Source organism: Gobius niger (assembly GCF_951799975.1).
Source record: "Gobius niger genome assembly, chromosome: 23".
Classification (NCBI taxonomy): Eukaryota; Metazoa; Chordata; class Actinopteri; order Gobiiformes; family Gobiidae; genus Gobius; species Gobius niger.
The window spans coordinates 6,414,337-6,438,574 of NC_136874.1; the positions used below are offsets into that span (position 1 = coordinate 6,414,337).

Here is a 24,238-nt window from a genome sequence, read left to right on the forward strand (position 1 = left end):
GAAATTAAGCCTTTTTCTTTTATGATTTTCTATAGATTTATTGGGTGATACTGTCTCTTTGTTTCCAGGTGAAAGCATTCTTACAAACACGAGCAAACACTGGACATGAAACATAGAAAAAACAGAGTTTTTCCCGCAGTGTCTCCCTTTAACCTGCGTCTGCTTCTGTGCCTTTGTTTGCCGTGTCTAGGCTGGAGCGGTGAAAGACTACATTACGATGATGCTGGAGGCAGAGCAGCTCAAGTTCCTGGTTTTCGCGCACCACCTGACCATGCTCCAGGCGTGCACGGAGGCGGCCATCGAAGCCAAGGTAACGCTGCATCATTCATACCGTCGACTGCTGCGGAAAGTGTGTGCAACAGCGGCTTCGAATCCTTCAAAAACACACTGCCCCCCTTCAACAATCCTAATCATGTGTGCAGTAAACGAATGGGAGTTAGGTGGCAGGAACGATTTTGCCTGGAACTCTGATCAATATCCATAGCCTCTCTCTACAGTGTCTCGATTGGTTTATATTTAGACCGCAATAACTCGCCTGCACAGCCGCCACACCTGGTACGTCCATGTAATTATCTGCTATTCCTGGATATTTGTTCAGGTTTATTGTTGGAAGTGGCAGCGAAGACTGACAGCTGTGTATGGAAATTAAAGCCTAATCAATTTACTGTTTATCAAGACGTCTGTGTGAATCACTGTCTCATTCAGTCAGCGTCGGACTTGGAAGAGAGGAATCCAAACATTCATCTCGAAGTTACCTTTTTTAAATGTGATTTTGTGAAGAACATTTGGGCCGTCATTGCCCTGTGTTTTGTCAGGCATCTGTCGTATAAGCCATATTTCAACACACATTTTTACATGAAGATTGCAACATGATCGGTGCCTTGGTGGAGGTCTGTGGTTTAGTCTCTTAACCCCCACTTGAACCGACCACATTTTCTTTAGTTTGGTTTCACCTAAATCTAAAGGTTTCTTGCGTCATGAAAGCGAGGAAAAGGAACAATAACGCAATGAAAAAGCGGTGAAAAAAATGCTGAAAAGTGATGAAAAAGGACAAAGAAAGCCACAAAAGAGTGACCAAAATGTGCTAGAAAAGCAACAATAAAACTGACAAAAACACAACAAAAAATGTATGAAAACGTGGCAAAAACACAACAAAAAGTGACAAAAACACAACAGAAAAATGGATGAAAACGTGGCAAAAACACAACAAAAAGTGACAAAAACACAACAGAAAAATGGATGAAAACGTGGCAAAAACACAACAAAAAGTGACAAAAACACAACAGAAAAATGTATGAAAATGTGGCAAAAATGCATATACAAAAGGGATATAAAAGCAACAAAAAACACCCCAAAAAATCACGCCAAAAATCTACAAAAACATGTTTATTTTTTTATATTTGTTTTGTCATTTAAAAGATGTAACAAAAACACACAGACAACACAAGAAAAAAATGATGTGAACCTCTTTGTTAGTCGTCCAAAGGACTCAAAGGAAACTAAAGGCGATCGTGTTTTTTTCGTTGCAGAACCAACATTGTGGAATGCACTGCTCTTGCACCTCAGACAGGCTGAGGGACTTCCTGTTCACTGTTCATTGAGTTAAGAATCTTTTGTGGTTTTATCTTTTTTGCCTGTTTGTTTTCCATCCATCCATTGCACTTTTCCATTTCCGGGTCATTGGAACTGCCCAAATCACATTGCACCAGCCCCTTATGGCTCCTCCTGCAGGTGGTGGGTCCACAGAAGGACGTCCTCATGATTCAAACCAGGCCTGTTGGTCTCTCATAAGGGGCTTCTGACCCGTCACCGAGGACCTGTTGGACCCTGACAACAGAGCTCCAGGATCATTCAGGCACTCAAACCCCTCCACCACTTTATGATGGCGGTTCAAGGAGGGATGTTTGTATTCCTTGTTTCCTTTTTACCTGTGTGCTCGGTTAAGGCGGGGGTCAAGAGGTTCTTCAAAAGCAATACAGTTCTTTTGATCACATTTCATGCTTAGGAAATTTGAGAAAAAACTCCTATCAAAACTACATTTATACCTTGAATTACATCTATTTGATGAAAATTGCTCTTCCGTCCACCGCTATCTACATATCTTTGACTCTATTCCTGTCATAAGTTTGATGAATTGGCCTTATAGACGACCAAAGTGCACAATTTCCTCCTTGTTTAACTTAATCGAGGACATCATTACATGAAGGAGGCTGCGGCGATTACGTAATGCTAGCTATTCATTCATTTTCTTTCAAACTCTTTGCTTGTTTTTCTGAAAGTAAACTTTTTCTCTTACTAACCTCCCAAAGCTAATTTCACAAGTCATCGCGAATGCCTTCCCCGAGCATCAGCGCCCGCCACCTGTTGAAGTCTGGGAAAAAAACAGTGGCTTTGTTTTGCGGTGTGTCTACGGGGCGTGTTCGCGGCTTGTGCGCTAGCGGTCGGCGTTAGCGCTTTGTGTTAGCGTGGCTGGGGTCTCGGAAAGGTGTCTCTCGGATGCATCGCAAGCGGTACGACGTGTGATCGCACTTCTCCGGTTCATTCGCACGTACCAATTAACAAGAGTCGAGGCTAAAAAAAGCGGCGATGGTGATGAGCGCCTCTGCAGTAACACCGCGCCATGGAGACGCCTCGAAACTTCCTGACGGATCGGGTTTGCACCTGGTGTCATGAGGCGTGACGTGGCGGTCCAACAAAGTTCAACCTGGCTTCAACTTGAGGACGTTATGTTCTTTGTATCATTGCCTCCCTTTTGAGACAGTCTTATTCTCTACAGGGAAAACAAAGCACGCATTGTATGTTCTTTGGATTTGACGCTAGACGACGTTCTTCTCAGTGGACTGTGGTGCTAAAATGCTGTTGTATTTTGGCACAACAATGATCAGGACAGGGCCCGTCCGACCGGCTTTCCTCAGAGGGAGATTCCACACAGGGAGATTCCTATATTAGGGGTAAAGGACCAATTTATGGCTATTTATACATGCCTTTCCGTCATGTGACCTTTGTTGTTGTGGCGGCCATTTTGAATACCAAAGTAGAATTGCAGTACTACAACATGTAACTATCTCTTCTCAGGATTAACATGAAAACGACTGATTGACAGTGGCTTTTTTATGTACTCGTAATCATTGCTCAAGAAGATAACAGTTAAAACACGGCCCCAGAGACGCGCGTTAATGTGAAGAAGCCAAGATGTTAGCATGCATTTACCTTCAGCAGCTCACCTCTCCAAACCTTGGCCACAACATGTGACAGAGGTCAGAGCAGTTACTGTAGTATTTCCTCAGTGAGCATATATGTGAGCCACACGTGTTTATCGTGTTGAAGCCATTGACAGTTGGTTGATGACAGTTGCTAACCGGTAGCATGCTAGCGTCTTGACTGGCTTCTTCACATTAACGCGCGTCTCTGGGGCCGTGTTTTAACTGTTATCTTCTTGAGCAATGATTACGAGTACATAAAAAAGCCACTGTCAATCAGTCGTTTTCATGTTCATCCTGAGTAGAGATACATGTTGTAGTACCACACAATTCTACTCAGGTATTCAAAATGGCTGCCGGAACTATGCGCGATGTCTTTGGAAATACAAGTGTTAATGGGATGATTGGGGGGGTCTTTCATCCCCCCTGGTGTTTCTGGCCAGAAAACCACAATTGCAGCTTTCCTACACCAGGTCAGAGGCACACTACACACGACGAAGAAGCTAACAGGCTAATGGGCAAAGCTAACGGCGGGCTAGCACCACTTAAACTGTATTTACAGCCGGGTTTGTGTGAAAAAAATGATCTCCATTGTGTAATTGGATGAACAATATCCCTCTGTCCCTTTGTCTTTTCTGTCAGCGTAGTATTTACTCTCACGGACAATTAATGAGTAAAAAACTGTGACATGCTACAACACCTGCAGGCCTATAGGGGCATGAGTTACTTAGTTCTGCTTTAAAATCCTCAAACTTAATATAACATCTGGCATGTTTGGCTATAATGTAATGTGTTGCTAATACTATACCCATCATCATTAAAGTACACATTTGTCGATAACGTTTTGCATCCCGCACACATCCCCCTCACAACACGCCGCCATTTCCTCCAAACTCCCAACAACTCTGCGCAGTTTATTCCAAACTCGTCGACCCTCTGTTCATATTTGTTTGACCTTTCTTTACCCTGAAACAGCCAAAACAACCATCCGCACACAGCGAGGGCCTATTCATATTCATACAACTACAATATCCCATTCACAATAAACAAATGCTCCACAGGACCCGAGCCCGACTCAAAAGGATCGCTCTCCCCACACTGCGCATTAGCCGGTGTCAAGTTCAAGTTTAGTGAATAAAAACACGCCGCAGTTCTTTGTTCCAACACCGCTTTAAAATGGTACAATCTCATAATGTCTTTTGGATACGCCGGCTCTAACAACCTTGTCATTGAAATATTTATAGCAACCAGGTGAACAATAGCATGTCCTCTAGCGTGTTCAAAACATGTTCATTCAGACACTTACAAAAGACATTGTGTTACGAGCACATTTTGACTCAAAGAAACCTCAAAATGGTGTCCTCAGTTAGTTCTTCTTTTCTTTTACAGGCCGGCTATATCCGGATAGACGGGAGCGTCCCCTCGTCCGAGCGGATTCAGCTCGTGCACAAGTTTCAGACGGATCCAGAGACGAGAGTGGCCATTCTCAGCATCCAGGCGGCGGGACAGGTACAATACATGAGACTCATGCGGAGGCAAGAGGGTTATTCTAAATGTAAGGGCGGGACAGGATGGACAGGGGTTGTAGATGTGGGGATGTTTGAGTAGAGACCAGTCTGGTGTTGGAAAAAAAAAAAGGTTTAGGTACTACTGGTATCGAAAACAGGAACCGAAAAGAAATGGAAAATCTTTACATTGGAGTTTTGATGCTGTTGCTGAAAAGAAAAAATTGGAAAAAAGTGAATAAAAAAAAAGAGAGTAGACATGTGGAAAAAATGTGAGTACATTTCAGGGAAAAAAAATTGTAAATTTAAAAAAAACATGGCAAAATGGGAAAATTTGGGGCAAAAATGGGGGGAAAAATAGCATTTTTTGGGAACATTTGGGAAAAACATGACACATTTTTTAGAACAATAAAAGAAAATTTAGGCAAAATAAATAAAAGTGAAAATAGTTAAAAAATTTGGGGAAATAATGGGAAAATTTAGGGCAAAATTTGGAAAAACTTTTTGTAGAAAAATTAGCAAAATTAAAAAAAAAATTAATTGGGGAAAAAACATGTACAAGAAAATCTGGGAAAAATTGGAAAAAAAAATTGGAAATTAACGGAAAATTATGGAAAAAATATGGAAAATTTAGGGAAAAAACATGAAAAATGGGGGGACATGTGGAAAGTGTTTTTATATTTAAAGGAAGTTTATCAGTTTTCATCTCAAGCAAATGATAAAATGAAATGAAATCGAAGGAGAAGGAATAAGTGAACATTATTCATTTGTTTTATGGTTCTATATGACAAATAATTTCTTATCCGTGCCGAAAACCAAGTATCGTTTAAGTACCAGTATCGAAAACCAAGTATAAAGTACCGGTATTGATAAAAAACGTAATGGTACCCATCCCTTTTTTAAGTGTGCGGGTCAAAAGCTTCAGAATATTATCATGGGCTTTTACAATATACAGAATTATACGCTCCACATGTGTTTAAATGTACAAGCATGATGACGATATGTGTCCTTGGATATGATGCACACATGGAAGATCGGCGGTACACATGTGCAGTAACTGTAGTACTTTTGTTCAGTATATGACGTGGTATATGATGTAACCAGAGGTCGACCGATACAATGCAGATAAAAGGTCGATATATCCGGAGCTGAAAGTGATAGAGACTTCCCGTTTTTTTGCATTGGAATGAACACAGTCAGAGCGTTACAATTTCCTCAGCCTCAGGGGAGCTGTGAAACATCGCAATAAAAATCGGTCTCAAGTTTGTACGCCTCAGAAGCTCAGATCGTATTTTATCCACTTTATGTTGCAGACTTGTGCTTGTAATTTCAGAACCATAACAGATAGAGACTTGTTTTTTGTTTTGATATCTGCAGATTTTTTGTCTTTCAAACAAGCTCACTCTGAAGTGCCTACTAAACATGAATGTTCTGAATAAATCAACCTTATGCTCCTAATAAAGCGCCTCCTGCTGTCACAGTTCAACACTGACACATTTTGCACTTCATAAGCTTCATACACAGGATTATAGATGATTATTTGCCTGGACAGATTTTGATAATTAGTAGAATACATGAAAACAACTCCAGGATCCTTTGCCGTGTCGGTGCCTCCAGCCCGACTCCATGAAGTTTTGCATTCACTTGAAAGACATAAAAGGTCTTATTAAAGTCACCTGCCGCTGTGGTGAGAGTGAGCCCGTGTCCTCCACAGGGGCTGACCTTCACGGCGGCGTCTCACGTGGTTTTCGCCGAGCTCTACTGGAACCCGGGCCACATGAAGCAGGCGGAGGACCGGGCGCACCGCATCGGGCAGACCTGCTCCGTCAACGTGCACTACCTCATCGCCAAAGGCACCTTCGACACCGTCCTGTGGGGCATGCTCAACAAGAAGGTCAGAGCCGGCGCAAACGGGTCTGAGGAGAAGTGTGTTGTCGCTGTGTTTAGGCGTGGGCTAAACTCTGGGAAGATGACGACTTTAAATCCATATTCGCCTTAATTCAAAAGCTTAAAGGGATATTTCAGGATTTTTCACATCCAGAGTGTTGTTGATTTCTAGAGATATATATTATTTTAATGCATGCAGTCGTTGTATTTGAAGAGTTTTGTGGCGCTAGGCTAGTGCTAGGCTAGTGCATGTCTATGGTAACTTGTAGCCTGCACTAAAATCCCCTTCAAAATCATGGGGTCGTCCTCCAAATGTTGCCATATCTGATTTGTAGAAAGCTCCTTTGTCAATTCCACATGTAGTAATGTGGCCGCAGGTAAACAAACTACTATAGATCCGGTAACCGAGCAGATCACTCCGCCGCTGAGTAGCTACAACCAGGAAGCTGATGCTGCTCAAATATAAGTTATTTTAAATGCAAAATGGTTATATTTCTAAAATTATTCAGTCAACACAGACATTTATATGGGTAGTCTGGTGTTATAAGTGATTTGCCTCAGGTGCTCTGTGCTTGGGTCAGACTGTTTTTAATGCAGGCTACTAGTTACCATAGACATGCACTAGCCTAGCACTAGCTTAGCACCACTAAACTCTTCAAATATAAGAACTGCATGAATTTAAAAAAAAAAAGAAGAAAATCTCCAGAAATCAACAAGACTCTGGATAACTAGGAAATGAGGCCCTATGTCAAAAAGTCCTGCAATATCCCTTTAAATGTTACAATTAAGACAGACTTGATTTGTCCCTTGCATTTGACCCATTCCCGTAAGTTGTGAAATGTAACTTTAATCTCATCCCTGTGAAGAATTCGGATTCTACAAATGTCTTGGGAAAGTTAGGAATGAATTTAGACTACAACTAACATATTAAGTTACCGTAGTGGCTTCCTCTTTCATTGTTTGTAAAAAAAAGAAATCAGGTATAGATACAGACGGCATCTCTGGACTGTGGACAATTTGGAGATCTAAACTTTCTCTAATTATTCAAAAACTACTTTAACAAACGCTGAATTATGAATATAGTTTTCTTCTAAATAAAGATACAAAGACATGGGGAGGAGCAAAGTGGTTCAACAGCCCATAAATACATAAATAATGGAGAATGCTAACTTGACGCTTGACACTTCTACTGAACAATCTGCTGTGATTTAACATCCATATGGGCCCGATTTAGACTTGACTTTATTTGTGTTAAATAAGTTTATATCTTGCCTGTAAATGGCCAAAAAGTGTGGCCACGCCCCCTTCTATGACGAGATGCCGCCTGTATCTATAAGGCTTTTAATCTAATGTTAAAATGTAAAACTTCAGCATTAGATTTTTAATAAGGTTTGGGACCTCACATTCATACCATCCGTGTTATTGATTGAGTTATTGATTCCTTCATTTATGTTTCAATTTAGTCTCTTTCTAATCCAGTATTAGACATTCAACAATTACATACACCTGAATCAGAAGCACTATAGAAGGCATTGTTACTGCTCTACTAAATGTGATTTCTTAAGTTAAAGAAGTCTTGCGTGTGACACAGTTAAAGTGTAACAAAGGAACATATAAAAAGTATATTCCCGCCCCTCTTTTGTCTTGTAGCGCGATCGATAATGTTGATGTATGGCCGTGTAAGCGTGTCACAACACCAGTCTCCTGCCCCGTGTCTGTGCCTTCAGGAGACGGTGACTGGCAGCACGCTGAACGGGAGGAAGGAGTATTTAAACGCTCACGAAGGCGACAGGGACAAATGGGACTTCCTGAACTTCGCCAGCGCCTGGACCCCGAGCGAGATGGTGCTGCCCCCCGGGGGGAGCTCGCAAAATGTCAGCCAGGATGTGTTCTTCACTCATGTGAGTTTGATCGACTGCTCTGTCAAGAGGGAGGAAATATATAAATATATATATACACAATGGTGGCGCTGGTGAAAAATGTCCCAGTCACTATTGTGGAGTTGAGTTGTGAGCTGCCATGTGCGGTGAGAAGACTAATGCTTTTCTCATACAATGTGTTTTTATGGACCCTTCCTGAAGTGACGCATTCAGAAATGTGCTGTTTGACAGACAATAGGATTCTACTGTAGGCCAGGCAGTACGCACACACACACACACACACACACACAGGAAGCTAACAGAAGGCTTCACTGAACTGTTAAAGGGACACATATACACTTCAAGGACAAATAATAGAAAAGCAGAACAGAAAAAGCACACAAGCGATCGCTGTTATTATTTACTGTTTATTCATTTGGCTTATTATTTATTTGAAACATGAACATCTTAACCCCCGCCTTAACTAAGCACGTCTTCACCCAAATCCATAAGGTCACAAACAATGATAGAAGCCATGAAGGCGTATTGAAAGTACACACAGTCTATAGACCAGTGTAGCGCCTCATTTGAAAGCTAAGACCTAGAAAACGGATCTAAATGGATCTTATTCCTCGCGTTGTCATCACTTTTTTTTAACCTTTTTTTCCCCATCAGTTGTTATTGGGTTTTTTGTCGCTCTTTTGTTGAATTTTCATCCTCGTCTTTGTCTCATTTTGGTTATTTTTGACACATTTTGACAAGAAGCTTTTAGATTTGGGTAAAGCCAAACGGTAGGGTTAAGAGGTTAAATTGCTGCCCTCAGCACTCGGACTTGACTTCAATTTAAAGCAAAAAAAAAGTTGTGTCAAATATTCTATGGGTGCAATTCATTCCCATTTTGACCAGGAGTTGAATCAAAAACAATAACAGTTCATTTTGGGTTCCTTTTTAGGGTATGATCGTCATACAAAGGGGCGTGGCCTACTGTGGAGGCGAGGAAGTTTCTCAATGGAATCACAATTTTTTACATTTTTCTGGAAAATCATAAACAAAAAACATATATCTATCACACACAAATAATGTTGACTCAAAATCAGGCCATTATGAATGTTCTTTCTTGGCAAATTGTCTTGTAAAAGTGAAAGCCCAGCACTCAAAGCTAACATAAGCATGGAACATGAAGCTAGCATCAGCATTATGATTAGCATTCTCTGTTATTTATGTATTTATGGGCTGTTGAACCTCTTTGCTGCTCTCCATATCTCTGTATCTTCATTTAGTACACTGTAAATATGTTAATTTAAAGTAGTTTTGGGGTAATAGGTGAAAAAGTCGTTCTTTTCCCTCTTTTTTTCTAACTTGACCATTTATAGGCGATTCCAGAGACGCCATCTTGTACATTCATTTCAATAATTAAGGCTGTATTATGTTTCCTCAACAGACTCAATCTTTAATATTTCTTTTAATTTGCCTCTTTTTGTACAGAAAATATTCACTTAAAAGAAATAAATAAATAAATCAAAGCACTATTTCAATCCATTTCCTTTCAATCCAACTCACAGCATTTTTTCCTCCCACAAGTTTGACCTCGTTTCTTCAAACTCGACCATCAGCCGCCATGTTTGTTTTGATTCTTTGATACCACGCACTTCTAAGGGAAAGCCGTAGATCATAAGTCTCTGTAAATAACGGAATAGCATGTGGTTTTGGAAGTGCCTAGAAAATGTTCACAAATGTGACAAAAGATACTAAACAAAGAAAGAATGAATGCCATAGGTGTAAAAGAAAATGTAAATAAAAATGCTTATGAAGAGTAAATCCTCTGCAGATTTGTCGGTGACATTTCAAACCGCTGTTCACTGTTTTTGAGTTCCGCGTCGTCTTACATGATCGGAAACAACTAATGCTTTTCATTTTGATTTTCTGCCTTTATTCCTGACAGCGTGCGTTTGAACTAAGCAAGGTCTCTATATCCGAATTACTGTCAAAGTGAAATGTGGCTTTTTGTGGCCTAGACAATAGCGAGTGGTCCTTTTTTCACAGTAGGTAGGCTTTTTTTTTTTTTTTTCTAATCACATTTCTGTATTTACTGCCAAGGTTTTGCATTCAAATGTTACATCCGGCTTTAGAATAATCGCTCAGTGACACGGCGAGGGAAATATGCAGGAAGATTTTGAAAAGCTTCTGTGTTTTGCATCTTTTTGTTTTACAGTTTGAGAAGAACAAGCAGCATGACATCAGGTCGTTCCTGTCGCCGAAAGCGAGCGCCGAAAAGAAGCGGAAGCGCGTCGGGAGTGAATCCACGCCGCCTCCGGTTGTTGAAGAAGAGGAGAGCGCCGCCACTCCGGAGGATGACTTCGCCCCGCGGCAGAAGAGGCTGAAAACCCCGCAGTCCACCCCGAGTCCGGCGTCTCGATTCGGGGGAAAGAGGAGGGCGACGTTCGGGGGGACGAGCGGCGCTAACAGTCCGCTCGCGTCCTTTCTGACCCCGCGGCGACTGGCGGCGAGCGGAAGCACGGCCAAAACGTGGAGCTGCCAGGCCTGTACCTACAGCAACAGCGGCCTCCTGTCTTACTGCGAGATCTGTGAAGCACCGAGGCCCACCGGTAAGAGTTTCAGGATAAAACCAAACTGAATTGTCTCCCATGGCATAGGGAGAGTAATGCACGCTGGGCTGGACATAGGCATCTTCTCCTCCTCCTCCACCATCTTCTTCTTCTTCTTTTCCTTCTCCGTCTTCGTCTCCTCCTACTTATTCTTCTTCTCCTTCTCCTTTTCTCCTTCTTCTTTTCCCCCTTCTTCGTCTCCTCCTTCGTCTCCTCCTTCTTCTTCTCCTTCTTCTTCTCCCCCTTCTGCTTCTACTCCTTCTTCTCCTCATCCTTCTTCTTTTCCTCCTCCTTCTCCTTTTTCTTCTCTTCCTTCTTTTCCTTCTTGTCCTCCTTCTTCTCCTTCCCCTCCTTCTTCGTCTCCTCATCCTTCTCCTTCTCTTCCATCTTCTTCTTCTCCTCCTCCTCCATCTTCTTCTTCTTCTTTTCCTTCTCCGTCTTCGTCTCCTCCTTCTTATTCTTCTTCTCCTTCTTCTTTTCTGCTCCTTCTCCACCATCTTCTTCTTTTCCTTCTCCTTTTCTCCTCCTTCTCCTTCTTCTTTTCCCCCTTCTTCATCTCCTCCTTCTTATTCTCCTTTTCTCCTCCTTCTTCTTCTCCTTCTTCTTCTCCCCCTTCTTCTCCTCCTCCTTCTTCTTCTCCTCCTCCTCCATCTTCTTCTTTTCCTTCTCCGTCTTCGTCTCCTCCTTCTTATTCTTCTTCTCCTTCTTCTTTTCTCCTCCTCCTCCATCTTCTTCTTTTCCTTCTCCGTCTTCCTCTCCTCCTTCTTATCCTTCTCCTTTTCTCCTCCTTCTCCTCCTTCTTTTCCCCCTTCTCCGTCTCCTCCTTATTCTCCTTTTCTCCTCCTTCTTCTTCTCCTTCTTCTTCTCCTTGTTCTTCTCCTTCTTCTTCTCCCCTTCTTCTTCTACTCCTTCTTCTCCTCATCCTTCTCCTACTTCTCTTCCTCCTTCTTCTCCTTCTTCTTCTCCTCATCCTTCTCCTTCTTCTCCTCCTTCTTCTCCTCCTTCATCTCCTTCTTCTCCTTCTTCTTCTCCTCCTCCTCCTCCTCCTTCTCCTAACGTGGAGCTGCCAGGCCTGTACCTACAGCAACAGTGGCCTCTTGTCTTACTGTGAGATGTGTGAGATGTGAGAAAACACCACGTTCTACTGAGCTACTGAGTTTCAAGATAAAACCATGGCATAGTGAGAGTAATGCACGCTGGGCTGGACGTGGGCATAAGCGAACCGGGGGGCCGTCTAGGGCTCCATCTGCTGGAGGGGGTGCCATATAGGCGTCAATGTTTACAAGAGCTGCACATTTACAATATCAGCTTCATCTTCAATGTCAAGAATTGTGTGAAAAATGGGGAATCATTTTGGAAAACATGGGCTAAATATAAGGAAAAGTTGGGTTAAAATATTATGCGGGAAAAAATAGGGAATAAATGGGAAATATATTGGGGGAAAAATATTAGTAAAGCAAATATTGGGTAAGACATTCAATAAACTGAAAAAAAAATTAAAGAGGTGAGCTGAAGCAACCAAGTCAGTTCCTGTAATGCTTTCCCTGGACCTGGCTGTAGATCCCAGTAGTACCGTTTAATGGTCCCTCGCCCTGATCATGTACATACAACGCTGGCATTTGTAGAAAAAGGATGTTTTACTCTGAGCTACAATTGGCAGGTCTGGACCTTGGTCTTTTTACAATGACGAAAACCAAGCGAACTTGCCTGCCCCGCCCCTGCCCTATGAGTCTGCTCAGTGGAGGGACGATTTTCTTCATCATTAAAAAACCAAGGGCCAGACTCTCCAATTGTGGCCAAAGTGAAACATCACTTTCTACAAATGCCAGTGTTGTATGTCATATATGGCCTAAATGAGTGGTCTTTTAAGATATTTTAAAGGCTAGAGCACTTCAACAGGCATGTGATCTGATTTGTGTCATAATATTCCTCAAAATCATCTTGAGGGCCTTCTATTGTCTACCGAGTGGCGCAGATGGTAGAGCGGGTCGTCTCGTGATCGTAAGGTCGGGGGTTTGAATCCCACGTACTGAAAGTGCACACTGTCGTTGTGTCCTTGGGCAAGACACTTCACCCACATTGCCCCCAGTGTTTGCGTACACTGGTGTATGAATGAGAGTATGAATGGGTGACTGGATCCTTGCTGTAAAGCGCTTTGAGTGCCTAATGTAGGTGGAAAAGTGCTATGTGAATTGAGACCATTTACCATTTACCCTTTTACCCCTGCCCTATGAGGTCCATGAATCTGCCATCTACAACATCAGCGACTTTCGCACATAACATTGGAGCAGATGTTGACAGAGACTTGCGGTCTTTCATAAATAAAGCAGAACTGAGTAACTCACGCCCCTGAGGTCAGTAAAATACTACGCTGACAGAAAAGACAAAGGTACAGAGGGATATTGTACATCCAAATACACAATGGAGATGATGTTTTCACTCAAACTTTTCTGTAAATACTGTTTAAGTGGTGCCTGCCCACAGCTAGCTTTGCCCGTTAGCCTGTTAGCTTCTTCTTCGTGATTCCATTGGTGTGTATTAAGCCTCCGTGTCGGAGCAGGGAAAGTTGCAATTGTGGTTTTCTGGCCAGAGACACGGGGGGGGGGAGATGAAAGACCCCCCAATCATCACATTAACACTTGTATTCCCCCAAAGGGCCTACGGAAAGGATTTATTAAGGTAAAAAAGTTACGTAGTTCTGCTTTAAACAAGCCACTGTGAAAATCTATAAATATTCACATCACAAGCTTGAATAAATAATGACAAAAACAAGCTAGAATCTTCCATTTCCAAAGATTGTCCAAATGTTGGAGTAATGGACAGTGGCCAACAAACAGCGAAACATCTTGGCTTCCATATTAATCCCCTATTTGAATATAATATTGGGCACCGCTTTGGCTACTTCCTCATATACAATGGAAATCTCTCTACAAACCAACATAAAAAAGGTTTATCCAGTCCTTTCTTGTTATAAATGAGCATCCCGAGTCCCACACCCATCCGTCGCTTTATTTTGCTGCCTGTCAATATCAATCTCGGGCGTCTGTTGACATAATACTTCTGAGCAGCGTTTCAGATCGGACCAGATGGAGTCGGCTGATGGGGAAAGATGGAGGAGAGCTTTCCACAGTCTACAAATGTACTGAATATTCTCTCTCTCTCTCTCTCTCTCGTGCTGCAGATGACAAGGGCACGGTATAATTCGCACCTGTCAGGCAGCGAGGAGGTTGGGGGGAGGAAGGGAGTGGGGAAGGGGGACGGGGGGGTGGTGGGGGGGGAGAAGCGAAGGCGCCTGCAGTTGAGGCACACGACGTCTGGCACAAAAGTTGGCGGAAAAGTTGGGCCGACTGGAGCTGATGTACCTGACAGCCCATGATTGTACCTGGCCATCGGGAGGCGTGTGTTTGGGATATCGGGGGGGGGGGGGGGGGGGGGAGTCGCTGTTATGGCCAAAAAAAATCAGGCGCATCAAAATGTCTAATAGGGGAAGTTCGGGGGGGGAATGTCAGGAAAGTGGGCCAAATTGTGCACATGGATTTTTCAGCAGTTTTGGTGAAGATTTTGGAATATTTTTGTATTTCCTGGTGTAGGCGCTGTCACAAAACTTTCCCTCTACTACTTTAGTTTCATAAAGCTTTTTTTTTTTTTTTTTTTAAATTAACATTTCAAACCGTGTTTATTTTAGTGTTTATTTCTTATTTCTTTTATAACATGGATATTTTGTATTAACATTTATTGGGGCCTCTTTTACAACTTCTTTCACAGAGTGTGCACTTTCTACACTCATTTTATTCCCTAAAAAGTTATCATTATCCCAATCAAAGGTTCTTCTTCTTCTTCTTCTTCTTCTTCTTCTTCTTCTTCTTCTTCTTCTTCTTCTTCTTCTTCTTCTTCTTCTTCTTCTTCTTCTTCTTCTTCTTCTTCTTCTTCTTCTTCTTCTTCTTCTTCTTCTTCTTCTTCTTCTTCTTCTTCTTCTTCTTCTTCTTCTTCTTCTTCTTCTTCTTCTTTTTCTTTTTCTTTTTCTCCTTCTTCTTCTTCTTCTTCTCCATCTTCTTCCTCTCCTCCTTCTTCTCCTTCTCCTCCGCCTCCTTCTCCTCCTCCTTCTCTTCCTCCTTCTCCTCCTTCTTCTTCTCCTCCGCCTCCTTCTCCTCCTTCTCTTCCTCCTCCTTCTTTTTCTCCTCCTCCTCCTTCTCCTCCTTCTACTCCTTTTTCTCCTCCTCCTTCTTCTTCTCCTCCGCCTCCTTCTCCTCCATCTTCTTCCTCCCCTCCTTCTTCTCCTCCGCCTCTTTCCCCTCCTTCTCCTCCTCCTCCTTCTTCTTCTCCCCCTTCTCCTGCTCCTCCTCCTTTTTCTCCTCCATCTCCTTCTTCTCCCCCTCCTCCTCCTTCTTCTTAACCAAGTGCATTTTCTTCAGTTTCTGCTTTACCCAAATCTTAAACGTTTACAGCCTATAAACCAGAGTAACGCCTCATTTGAAAGCTAAGACCAAGAAACACTGATGTTAATGGATGTTCTTCCTTGTTGCCATATTTGTTGCTTTTTATGCACTTATTTCACATTCTTTGTCATCTTATTTGAAGCTTTTAGATTCGGGTAAAGCCAAACTGGAGAAAATGTGCTCGATTCAGGTGTGGGTTAAGAGGTTTATGATCATCTATAAAGTTATTGGATTATACCACACCTCCTTCACCCAGGCTTCCTTTGATTGCAATGGAAGCCTCCTCGCAGTTCAAACAGGCGGCCATGTTTACAACAGCAACATCACATTCATCCAAACCGGATCCACCTCTATTTCAGGCTCGGCTGAAGCAGATGCTCGATAACTATTCAGCGATCACACTCTCCGTCTCTGTCACCGCCTCTCTCCTCCCTGCTTTTCACACGAGCCGCTGTCAGCTCGCAACTTAACAACCTGCTAAATCCGAAAATGACACGACCACCGCGAAAAAGGGAAGTAAAAAAAAAAAAACCCTAACAACCGCGCCTCATAGAGATATCGCTTCAATCTTTGGGCTGAGGAAAGTAAAGTACGGCGTGAGACGGGCCGCTAACAATGGGCTTTGACGTACAGCGCGGCAGTTCTCGACAGTGAGGGATGTGTTTGGTTTATCGCACAAACGTATAGGAGACGTTTGACGATTGATTTGTGCTGAAGTGTGGCAGCTTTAGAGGAAGGAGGCATTTGTGGATATTAGAATAACAGGAGATTCAACAAACCAGACACCATTGTTCACTGTGAATACTGCATACTGTTTACTCTAATGCTATGGTATTTCTTTCTTCTTCTACTGATCAGTGGCTTGTACAAGGAGCTGTTTATGTAATATAATATGTCCTGCACTGGTCAGCTCCTGTGCAGCTCCCTCCGCTCCACAACACCTTCGCAGTTAATCTGTTTTATTCTCCAGTGAACGTCCATTAGCCAGAACACTAGTAGGGATAGAAGGCTTGGCTGTGAGTCTTTCCCGGGCACTTCCTCGTTCCTGTTGCGCCTCAGAAAAAGAGAAAACGTCTAATGTTTTGTTGTTGCATTCATTTATCACAAAGAGCTTGTATTGATGATGGGAGAGTGTGACCACTAAAGCAAAGGCTTCTCCAGAACATACCAAAGGTTCTCAGTGGGGTAAAGATCTGGTGATGTGTGAGGATGATGTCTTGTGCTCCCTGGACCACTCTTTCACAATGTGAGCCTGAGGAATCCTGATATTGCCATGAAGAAGACGGAGGAGGAGGAGAAGGAGGAGGAGGAGAATATGGAGGCGGAGAAGGAGAAGATAAAGGAGGAGGAGGAGAAGAACAAGAAGAAGAAAAAGGAGAAGGAGGAGAAAAAGAGAAAGGAGAAGAAAAAGAAGAAGAAGAAAAAGGAGGAGAAGAAGAAGAAAAGGAGTAGAAAGAAGGAGAAGAAAAAAGGAGAAGGAGAAGAAAAAGGAGGAGGAGGAGAAGAAAAAGGAGAAGAAGAAAAAGGAGAAGAAGAAAAAGAAGAAGAAAAAGGAGTAGAAGAGGACAAAGGAGAAGAAGAAAAAAAGGAGGAGCAGAAGAAAAAGGAGGAGAAGAAGAAAAATTAGAAGAAGAAAAAGAAGAGGACAAAGGAGAAGAAGAAAAAAAGGAGGAGCAGAAGAAAAAGGAGCAGAAGAAGAAAAAGAAGCAGGAGAAGAAGAAAAAGAAAAAGGAGAAGAAGAAAAAGAAGAAGAAAAAGGAGGAGAAGAAGAAGAAGGAGAAGAAGAAAAAGAAGAAAAAGGAGGAGAAGAGGAAAAAGGAGAAGAAAAAAAGGAGGAGCAGAAGAAAAAGAAGCAGGAGAAGAAGAGGAAAAAGGAGAAGAAGAAAATGAATGAGAAAAAGAAGGAGAAGAAAAAGAAAAAGAAGGAGAAGAAGAACTTTATTTGTATCGCGCCTTTCACAGACATAGTGCACACATCTGCGCCACCATCTGACCACCGCACACACATCATTCACCCTGGCCTATTGTACATGTTTTTAGTAGTAGTTGGAGAAACCCGAGTACCCGGAGGAAACCTACGCAGACACGGGGAGAGCACGCAAACTCCACACAGAAAGAACCAGGACCTTCTAACTGTGACCGCTCCGCCAACGTGCCGCCATCTTGGATTAAGCCCGTGTCATCAAGGAAAAAGAAATCCAAAAATGTCGTCAAACCAGGAGCATAATCTGACATATACTTGTGGGAATGTATAGACCCAGTCAGTTTGAATCCACTTGACCCTTTAATGAGATGCTGAGCTTCACACTGAGCTTCTTTTCAGGTCAAACCCGTGAACCCCGCGTAAAGTTGCTCTGGCGCCGAAACACCGGCCCTTTTGTCAACACAACAACAACTCACATTAATTACCCCAGATCGAATTAGCCCCGCGCCGTACCGTCAGTGCTGAGACCTGCTTTTTAATTAAGATGTCACGCGTTATTACTTCCTCTTTTCCGACGTGCCATCTCAGGCGACTTACCCCACATTAAAAAATAAATAAATAAATAAACCTCACCAAGCGGGATTCTCACCGTTGGCGGACGTGGGCGTTTCTTTTAAGGCGAGCACTTTCTCCGAGCAGCGGGCGGGGGGGGGGGTTGGAAGAGAAGTTGCGAGAGGTCAAACGAGGTGGCGCCGGTTAATAAGGTTTTGTGTGTAGATATTAACAAACTGTCAACTTAAGGCATTTCACAGGTGAGTAATCCGAGCGCAATCTGATTAAATGGCACCCAATGAGATGCAGTAATATCAAGGCCTGCGCATATTAAGATTCACGCAACAGTTATTCACTATGACAAAGGATGTTCGCAGAGAGTTTGGCGACAATGTTCAGCTTTTGTGCGCGGCATAGTGATGAGGGAATGACTCATGTAAATCTTTTGTGCATAAACAGCCATTATTTAAGCCAATTCCCATTCACAGAAACACAGATAAAAGTACTTTGTGTTTTTTAGTATAACGTGAATAATATTAATTGGCATTTTAAATTGAACCATGCAGCACATTATTCATTCACTCTCAGCTAAACTCGGTGGTGGTGAGATGAGTAATTATGTGCATTATTTTGAGGACTTTTTGTCATTCACGTAACAGCAATGTTTTTGTTTTGTTTTTTCGAAACAAAATATCCTTTATTTAGAATTTGGTGCCGTAAATTCAGGCGCTTTTGATCGTTTTCATAAAATCCTAATCTCATTCTCTATGAAGATCATCGTTTTGGCTTCTGCAAAGGATCATGGGTGATGTAGTTTACAGCTTTAAAACGTTGAAATAACAGGCCTAAGACTTGGTGATATAGATGAACATTTGTTTCTGCAGACTTTTCCTTTGAACTGTATAGAGCTTGAATTGCATTAGGATGATTGAATAAGGGGCTTATTTTGTTTGATTGATACGTTTAATTCTTGAACAAAATATTATACGGCTGTGAGTTGTATATGTTATTTAAAATATTAATATCTCGCAGAGCTACTGGGCAAATATCAGGTTTCTCAGTTGTGCAGGTTGTTGTTTTGAAAGAAAAGAACCGTTTCAGCTTCTTGTGCACCTGTAGAAATTGCAAATATCGAATAGAAAGGGGGTGGGACTAAATATGTTCAGACTTGGCTGATTGGCTGAAGCAATGCTTGTATTTTTATCTTTAAATTGACTCTGTGCATAACTTCAAATCATAACAACGCCGCCCAAGAAGTGACTTCCTGTTTCGATCCAGCACGCCAAAATAAAAGCACACAGCCGGTCTCATTGATTAGTTCAGCAGCAACATTTCAAGAATATAATTAAATACTTACATTTGAAGTTTTTTGTCTGTTAATAGTTAGGCAGGAAGAAAGTTGAACTAATGAATAAGATGGTGCTTTTATTTTGGTGTGCTTAAAATGACCCAAAACTTGCAATATATTTTTTCCTTATATTCATGTCAGTAATGTACAGCAAAAGTTTCAAATCGATATCTCTGAATAAAAAAAAAAAGCCTATTCACCTGCAGTGTCTCGCCTTAAAGCTGCATTATGCAACTTTTTATGTGATATTTGTGCGTATTTGACCTTGTAGTGACAGCGGTTGTATGAGTGGTCAGCATGGCGCCTTTGCTTCCTGTCTCAGTGGTTTCTAGGAACCCCCAGGATCAATTATTGGGAAGGTTTTCACTGTTGTCGGACCGTCTCTCCAGAAAACCTGCAAAAGGTTTGATCCTGGAGTGATGCCGAGGCCACCGCGATTGAAATTAAAGGTGCTGACTACAATACAGCCACTGGGTCACTACAAGGTCAAATACACACAGAAATCAACGTTCTTTTTTGCATAAAAAGTTGCGTAATGCAGCTTTAATGTAAACAATGACTCCAGTATTTTACCTTGTAAAATCTCCATTCGTTTATTATGGGAAAAACCTGCTGCAAATCCCATGAAGTTTAGAGATAATGACATCACGATCCTTATGTTGCAGTGTCGTGTATTAGCTAATATCACCTCCAGATGTTGAGCCAAAATCAATCAATAAACAATCAATCAATGTCTTCAATAAACAGCAGCAATTAAACACAGACAGGCGACACGGATGAAGAGCACACACACCTTAATTAATAAGGAAAACTAAACCATCTCCTTTTACCAAAAAGCTCAAATTGGTCTATTCTCCGAGACACTTTTTCTTTTCAGTATTATCAAATTAAAATCAAAGCGTATTATTAGAGCAGTGGATCCAGTTGCTAATTACTTTTCAAGTCTGGAACATCATGAAACCTTTATTTCACGTCGCGTTGTTGCCTAGCACTTTCCTCGTGTAAGTGTCGCGGCTCCGACTTCCGAGTTAAATTTAAATCCACATTATTTTCCGAGCCGTAGGTGTGATATCTAACAGGAAAGTAAAGAAGTTGCGAGACCGTGGGGGGGACGCGCTAGGCTAATTAGCGATCCAGCCCTGCCTGTATATATATGTCTCTATATATGTGGCTGGGCTCCTTCAAAAGGCCACAGCCGCCCGCCCGCCCGCCTGCAAATGTCACGCTAGTCTCGGGACGCGTGAACTCTCCTCTGCCCCCCCATTCCGCTAACAAGTCGGGCGGGACACGCACGGCTCAATTTGTGTCGGAAATGTCCGCGGCCCGAGGAAGACGTTAGCTGCGGAGAAAACCTTACGGAGCCCTTTTTTTCCCCCCCGCCACCTCACGTGACACTCACAAGGGGCGCAATTATGTCAACGCGGCGGGTTTGAGACACGCTAATGTAAACACGCTGGGAAGTGTGTAATAGGATACGCCTGCGGTGACCCAGACATGGAAATATCAATAAGGCGGGAAAGGGAAAAGCTGTTTTCTTAAAGGAGACGGGCGTGTTTGTTGGTTTTGTAGCTCTGTATTGTTCTGTTTGTGTGTTTATCTTTAATTGTCAGGGCTAGTTCTGTGTCTGTAAGCACTTGTTTTAGAGTAAAACAAATGATTTTTATATCAGGTTTCTTAACTTAACTTAACTTTTTATGTGGGAAAAAAAGCTGATATGTGTGTGTGTTTGACCTTGTAGGGGCCCAGCGTCTGTATGAGTGGTCAGCATGGCGCCTTTACTTTCCATCACAGTGATCTCGAGGATGCTCCAGGATCAATTGTTTGGGAGGTTTTCACTGCTGATGGAACCTCTCACCAGGAAAACTACAAAACGTTTGATTCTGGAGTGTTGTAGAAAACACCGTGATCAAAAGTAAAGGCGTCATGCTGACCACTCATACAGACACTGGGTCACTACAACGTCAAATATGCATGAGTATAAACTTTTTTTTTTCGCATAAAAAGTTGCACAGTCCACCTTTAAAGGGGCTATACGGGACTATATATGTATTTTCCTCCCCCTACATGTTCCAGCATGTCCAGAATGAGCCCAGACCTGTTCACCAAAACTGCCTCTAAAATCCTGCACTGTCACTCAAAAAGTTGTTGACAGTGGCGCAGATGGTAGAGCGGGTCGTCTCATGATCGGAAGGTCGGGGGTTCGAATCCCACCTCCTGAAAGTGCACACTGTCGTTGTGTCCTTGGGCAAGACACTTCACCCACATTGCCCCCAGTGTCTGAGTACATTGGTGTATGAATGGGTGACTGGATCCTTGCTGTAAAGCGCTTCGAGTGCCTAATGTAGGTGGAAAAGCGCTATATAAGTTGAGACCATTCACCATTTACCATTTCTTATAGAAGGTGCAGTTACACATTTGACCTGAGGTGGCAGTAGTGAGTATGAAATGGCCAACTTGCATCCGATACTATGCAAATATAATTTATAAATAACAAATATAACTTGGGGCCCAAAACAGAGCCTTGCGGAAACCCACAATTAATTCTCTGTAAGCCCCCTTTAAGATAAGGTATACTTAAAAGCGCTCTCGTAGAAAAGGCTGTGATTATTTATCTTTAACTTTCTTGCCATGTCACACTAACCTCCCAATGCTCAAAGACTTGGAGGATGAGCAGTATTTGCAGTATCAGTTTTAGTACGAGAATTTGACATATGTTCAATTTCAGCCCGCTGCACCTCAACTACTAAACTTTATTTTGAAGTAGCAATACTTTTATCACTTCCATAACATTCTGCTCTAACACCGATCTCTCCCTCTAATCCCCATCCAGCCTTAGACCCCTTTGACTTTTGCTCTTTGCTGTAAGTCATAGCGCTGTGTATGTCACTGGTAATAGCCTATTGAATTATTAACCGTTATTGATTATTACTGCCCTAAACCACTCGGGGCGCTGTTTTCTCTCACGCTTTTAAAATCCCACTTAACGTGACACCAGTTCGGACGACAAACCTTGCATGCATTAACATTTTGCGGAGTCCAGTCTGACCTACAGAGTTACATGGCTCATTTGAACAGAAGGAAATGAGGAATGGCTTGGAAATGCAGTTTCAGAGATTGTTCGTTTGTGTGTTTGTGTGTTTGTTGTGTTGCTGGCTAAGCATTAGGGGCATGTGTGGTATTGTTGGTATGTTTATTTGTGTGTTTGCAGTAGTTTAGTATGTTCTTGTGAAGTTGCAACATATAAAACTTACAGCCAAGGATGTTCCACATTGTGGCTTAAGGGTGCACAATATATCGCAAAAAACATCGTATCGCGATATTAGGTGATGCAATATCGGTATCGCGAGAAGCCACAATATATCGCAACATCACTAAAGTCTTCATCTGCCTGAGATTTACACTTTTTTTGCAAACTCAGCCAAAAACAAACAATGTATTGAATTTATAAATGTGTAAAAGTTCAGTTTTAGCACATTTACTTATTACTTAGTTTTTATCCAGACATTACTGAAATATAAAAACTTCTTTGTTTCGCTTTCAAATGAGACATTACTCTGTATGCCTGTAGGCTGTAGGAAACTTTCAGGTTCGAACTGGAGAAAATGCACTCTGTTAAAGTCCATCCATCCATCCATCCATCCATTTTCTTCCACTTTTCCATTTCCAGGTCGTAAGTCACATTCCACCAGCCCCTTATGGCTCCTCCTGCAGGTGGTGGGTCCACAGAAGGACGTCCTCATGGTTCTGACCGGGCCTGTTGGTCTCTCATGAGGGGCTTATGAACCACTCTTTGTCTGACCCGTCACTTAGGACCTGTTTGCCATGGGAGACCCTACCAGAGGCACGAAGCCCCGACAACAGAGCTCCAGGATCATTCGGGCACTCAAACCCTCCACCACGTTAAGGTGGCGGTTCCAGGAGGGGTCTGTTAAAGTCCGTAAAAGGTTAAACACTAACTTAGTTAAATTTTAGTCTTGTTTTGGTCCTAATGTTGTCTTTCTTTTGATACAATTTTGTGTAAAACGATTTGTGTTTAATTAGAATGGGACGTATCGCGTTGAAATGGTTCAGGGAAATATCGCAATAATTTTGTGAATGCGATACTGCACAGCCGTATCGCATATCGCGAGTTACTTCAATATCGTTCAGCTTTATATAGTTTGTTTCCTTTATCCAATTGTGAATGATCGTCCACATTCATTCTTAGGCCTGTCATGATAATTACTATATCGACTTATCGTTCAATAACAGACAAACAATAATATTTGGGCTCGATATTTATCCTCTGTGCATTTATTAGCATTCACCTCCTATTTTTTCTTTGTAAAATGTTGATTTCAAACTAAAGCAAATTAAGTTACATCATATTTCATGTTAATTGAAACTTGTGTGGTGTTTTAGGATATGATGATGCACTTTTAGAACAAATGTTTACTTTAATTTAACAGTGTGCAGTATCGTTAGAGTCAATAATATCGTTTATCGCGATACTTCACTTGCCTCAATATATCGAACTTCAAATTTGTTATCGTGATCATTCTCCACCTGCCGCCTTCATGAGCTGCTGCTGCTCTGCGTTTAGTCCAGATCCGTTCGCCGACTGATGTTTTTGGTGCTCAAATTGCCTGCGCTCCAAATCAGGGCTGATCCAATCTACAAGGTCAGCCACTTTTTCCACCATTGTGTTTCTCGCAATGGTGTAACGTAAATAATTGCATTGCAGGACCTTTCCGGAGCTGGATTTGCGTCAGGAAGGAAGGCCATATGCCTCTTGTAGTTTTTCTTGTGAATCTTCCCCCGTGCACCCGACTGGAGCGAGCCGCAGATGCAGCGTCGGTTGACAATTATTTTGTTTAGATTTGATTGCGACACGATGCAGACAAGCAATTAGCAAAACAATGTGAGCCGGAGATAATGATGC

General features: G+C 42.2%; 1 protein-coding gene across 1 annotated transcript in view; it reads left to right on the plus strand.

Annotated features, from left to right (window-relative positions):
* zranb3 (zinc finger, RAN-binding domain containing 3) overlaps nt 1–24,238 on the plus strand; it is a 161,146-nt gene that overhangs the window by 63,387 nt on the left and 73,521 nt on the right. Inside the window, exons 9-13 of the mRNA XM_079581858.1 lie at nt 191–310; nt 4,590–4,709; nt 6,420–6,599; nt 8,320–8,493; nt 10,664–11,057. Of these exons, the coding sequence (XP_079437984.1) occupies nt 191–310; nt 4,590–4,709; nt 6,420–6,599; nt 8,320–8,493; nt 10,664–11,057 (988 nt within the window). The remainder of the gene's footprint in view (nt 1–190; nt 311–4,589; nt 4,710–6,419; nt 6,600–8,319; nt 8,494–10,663; nt 11,058–24,238) is intronic.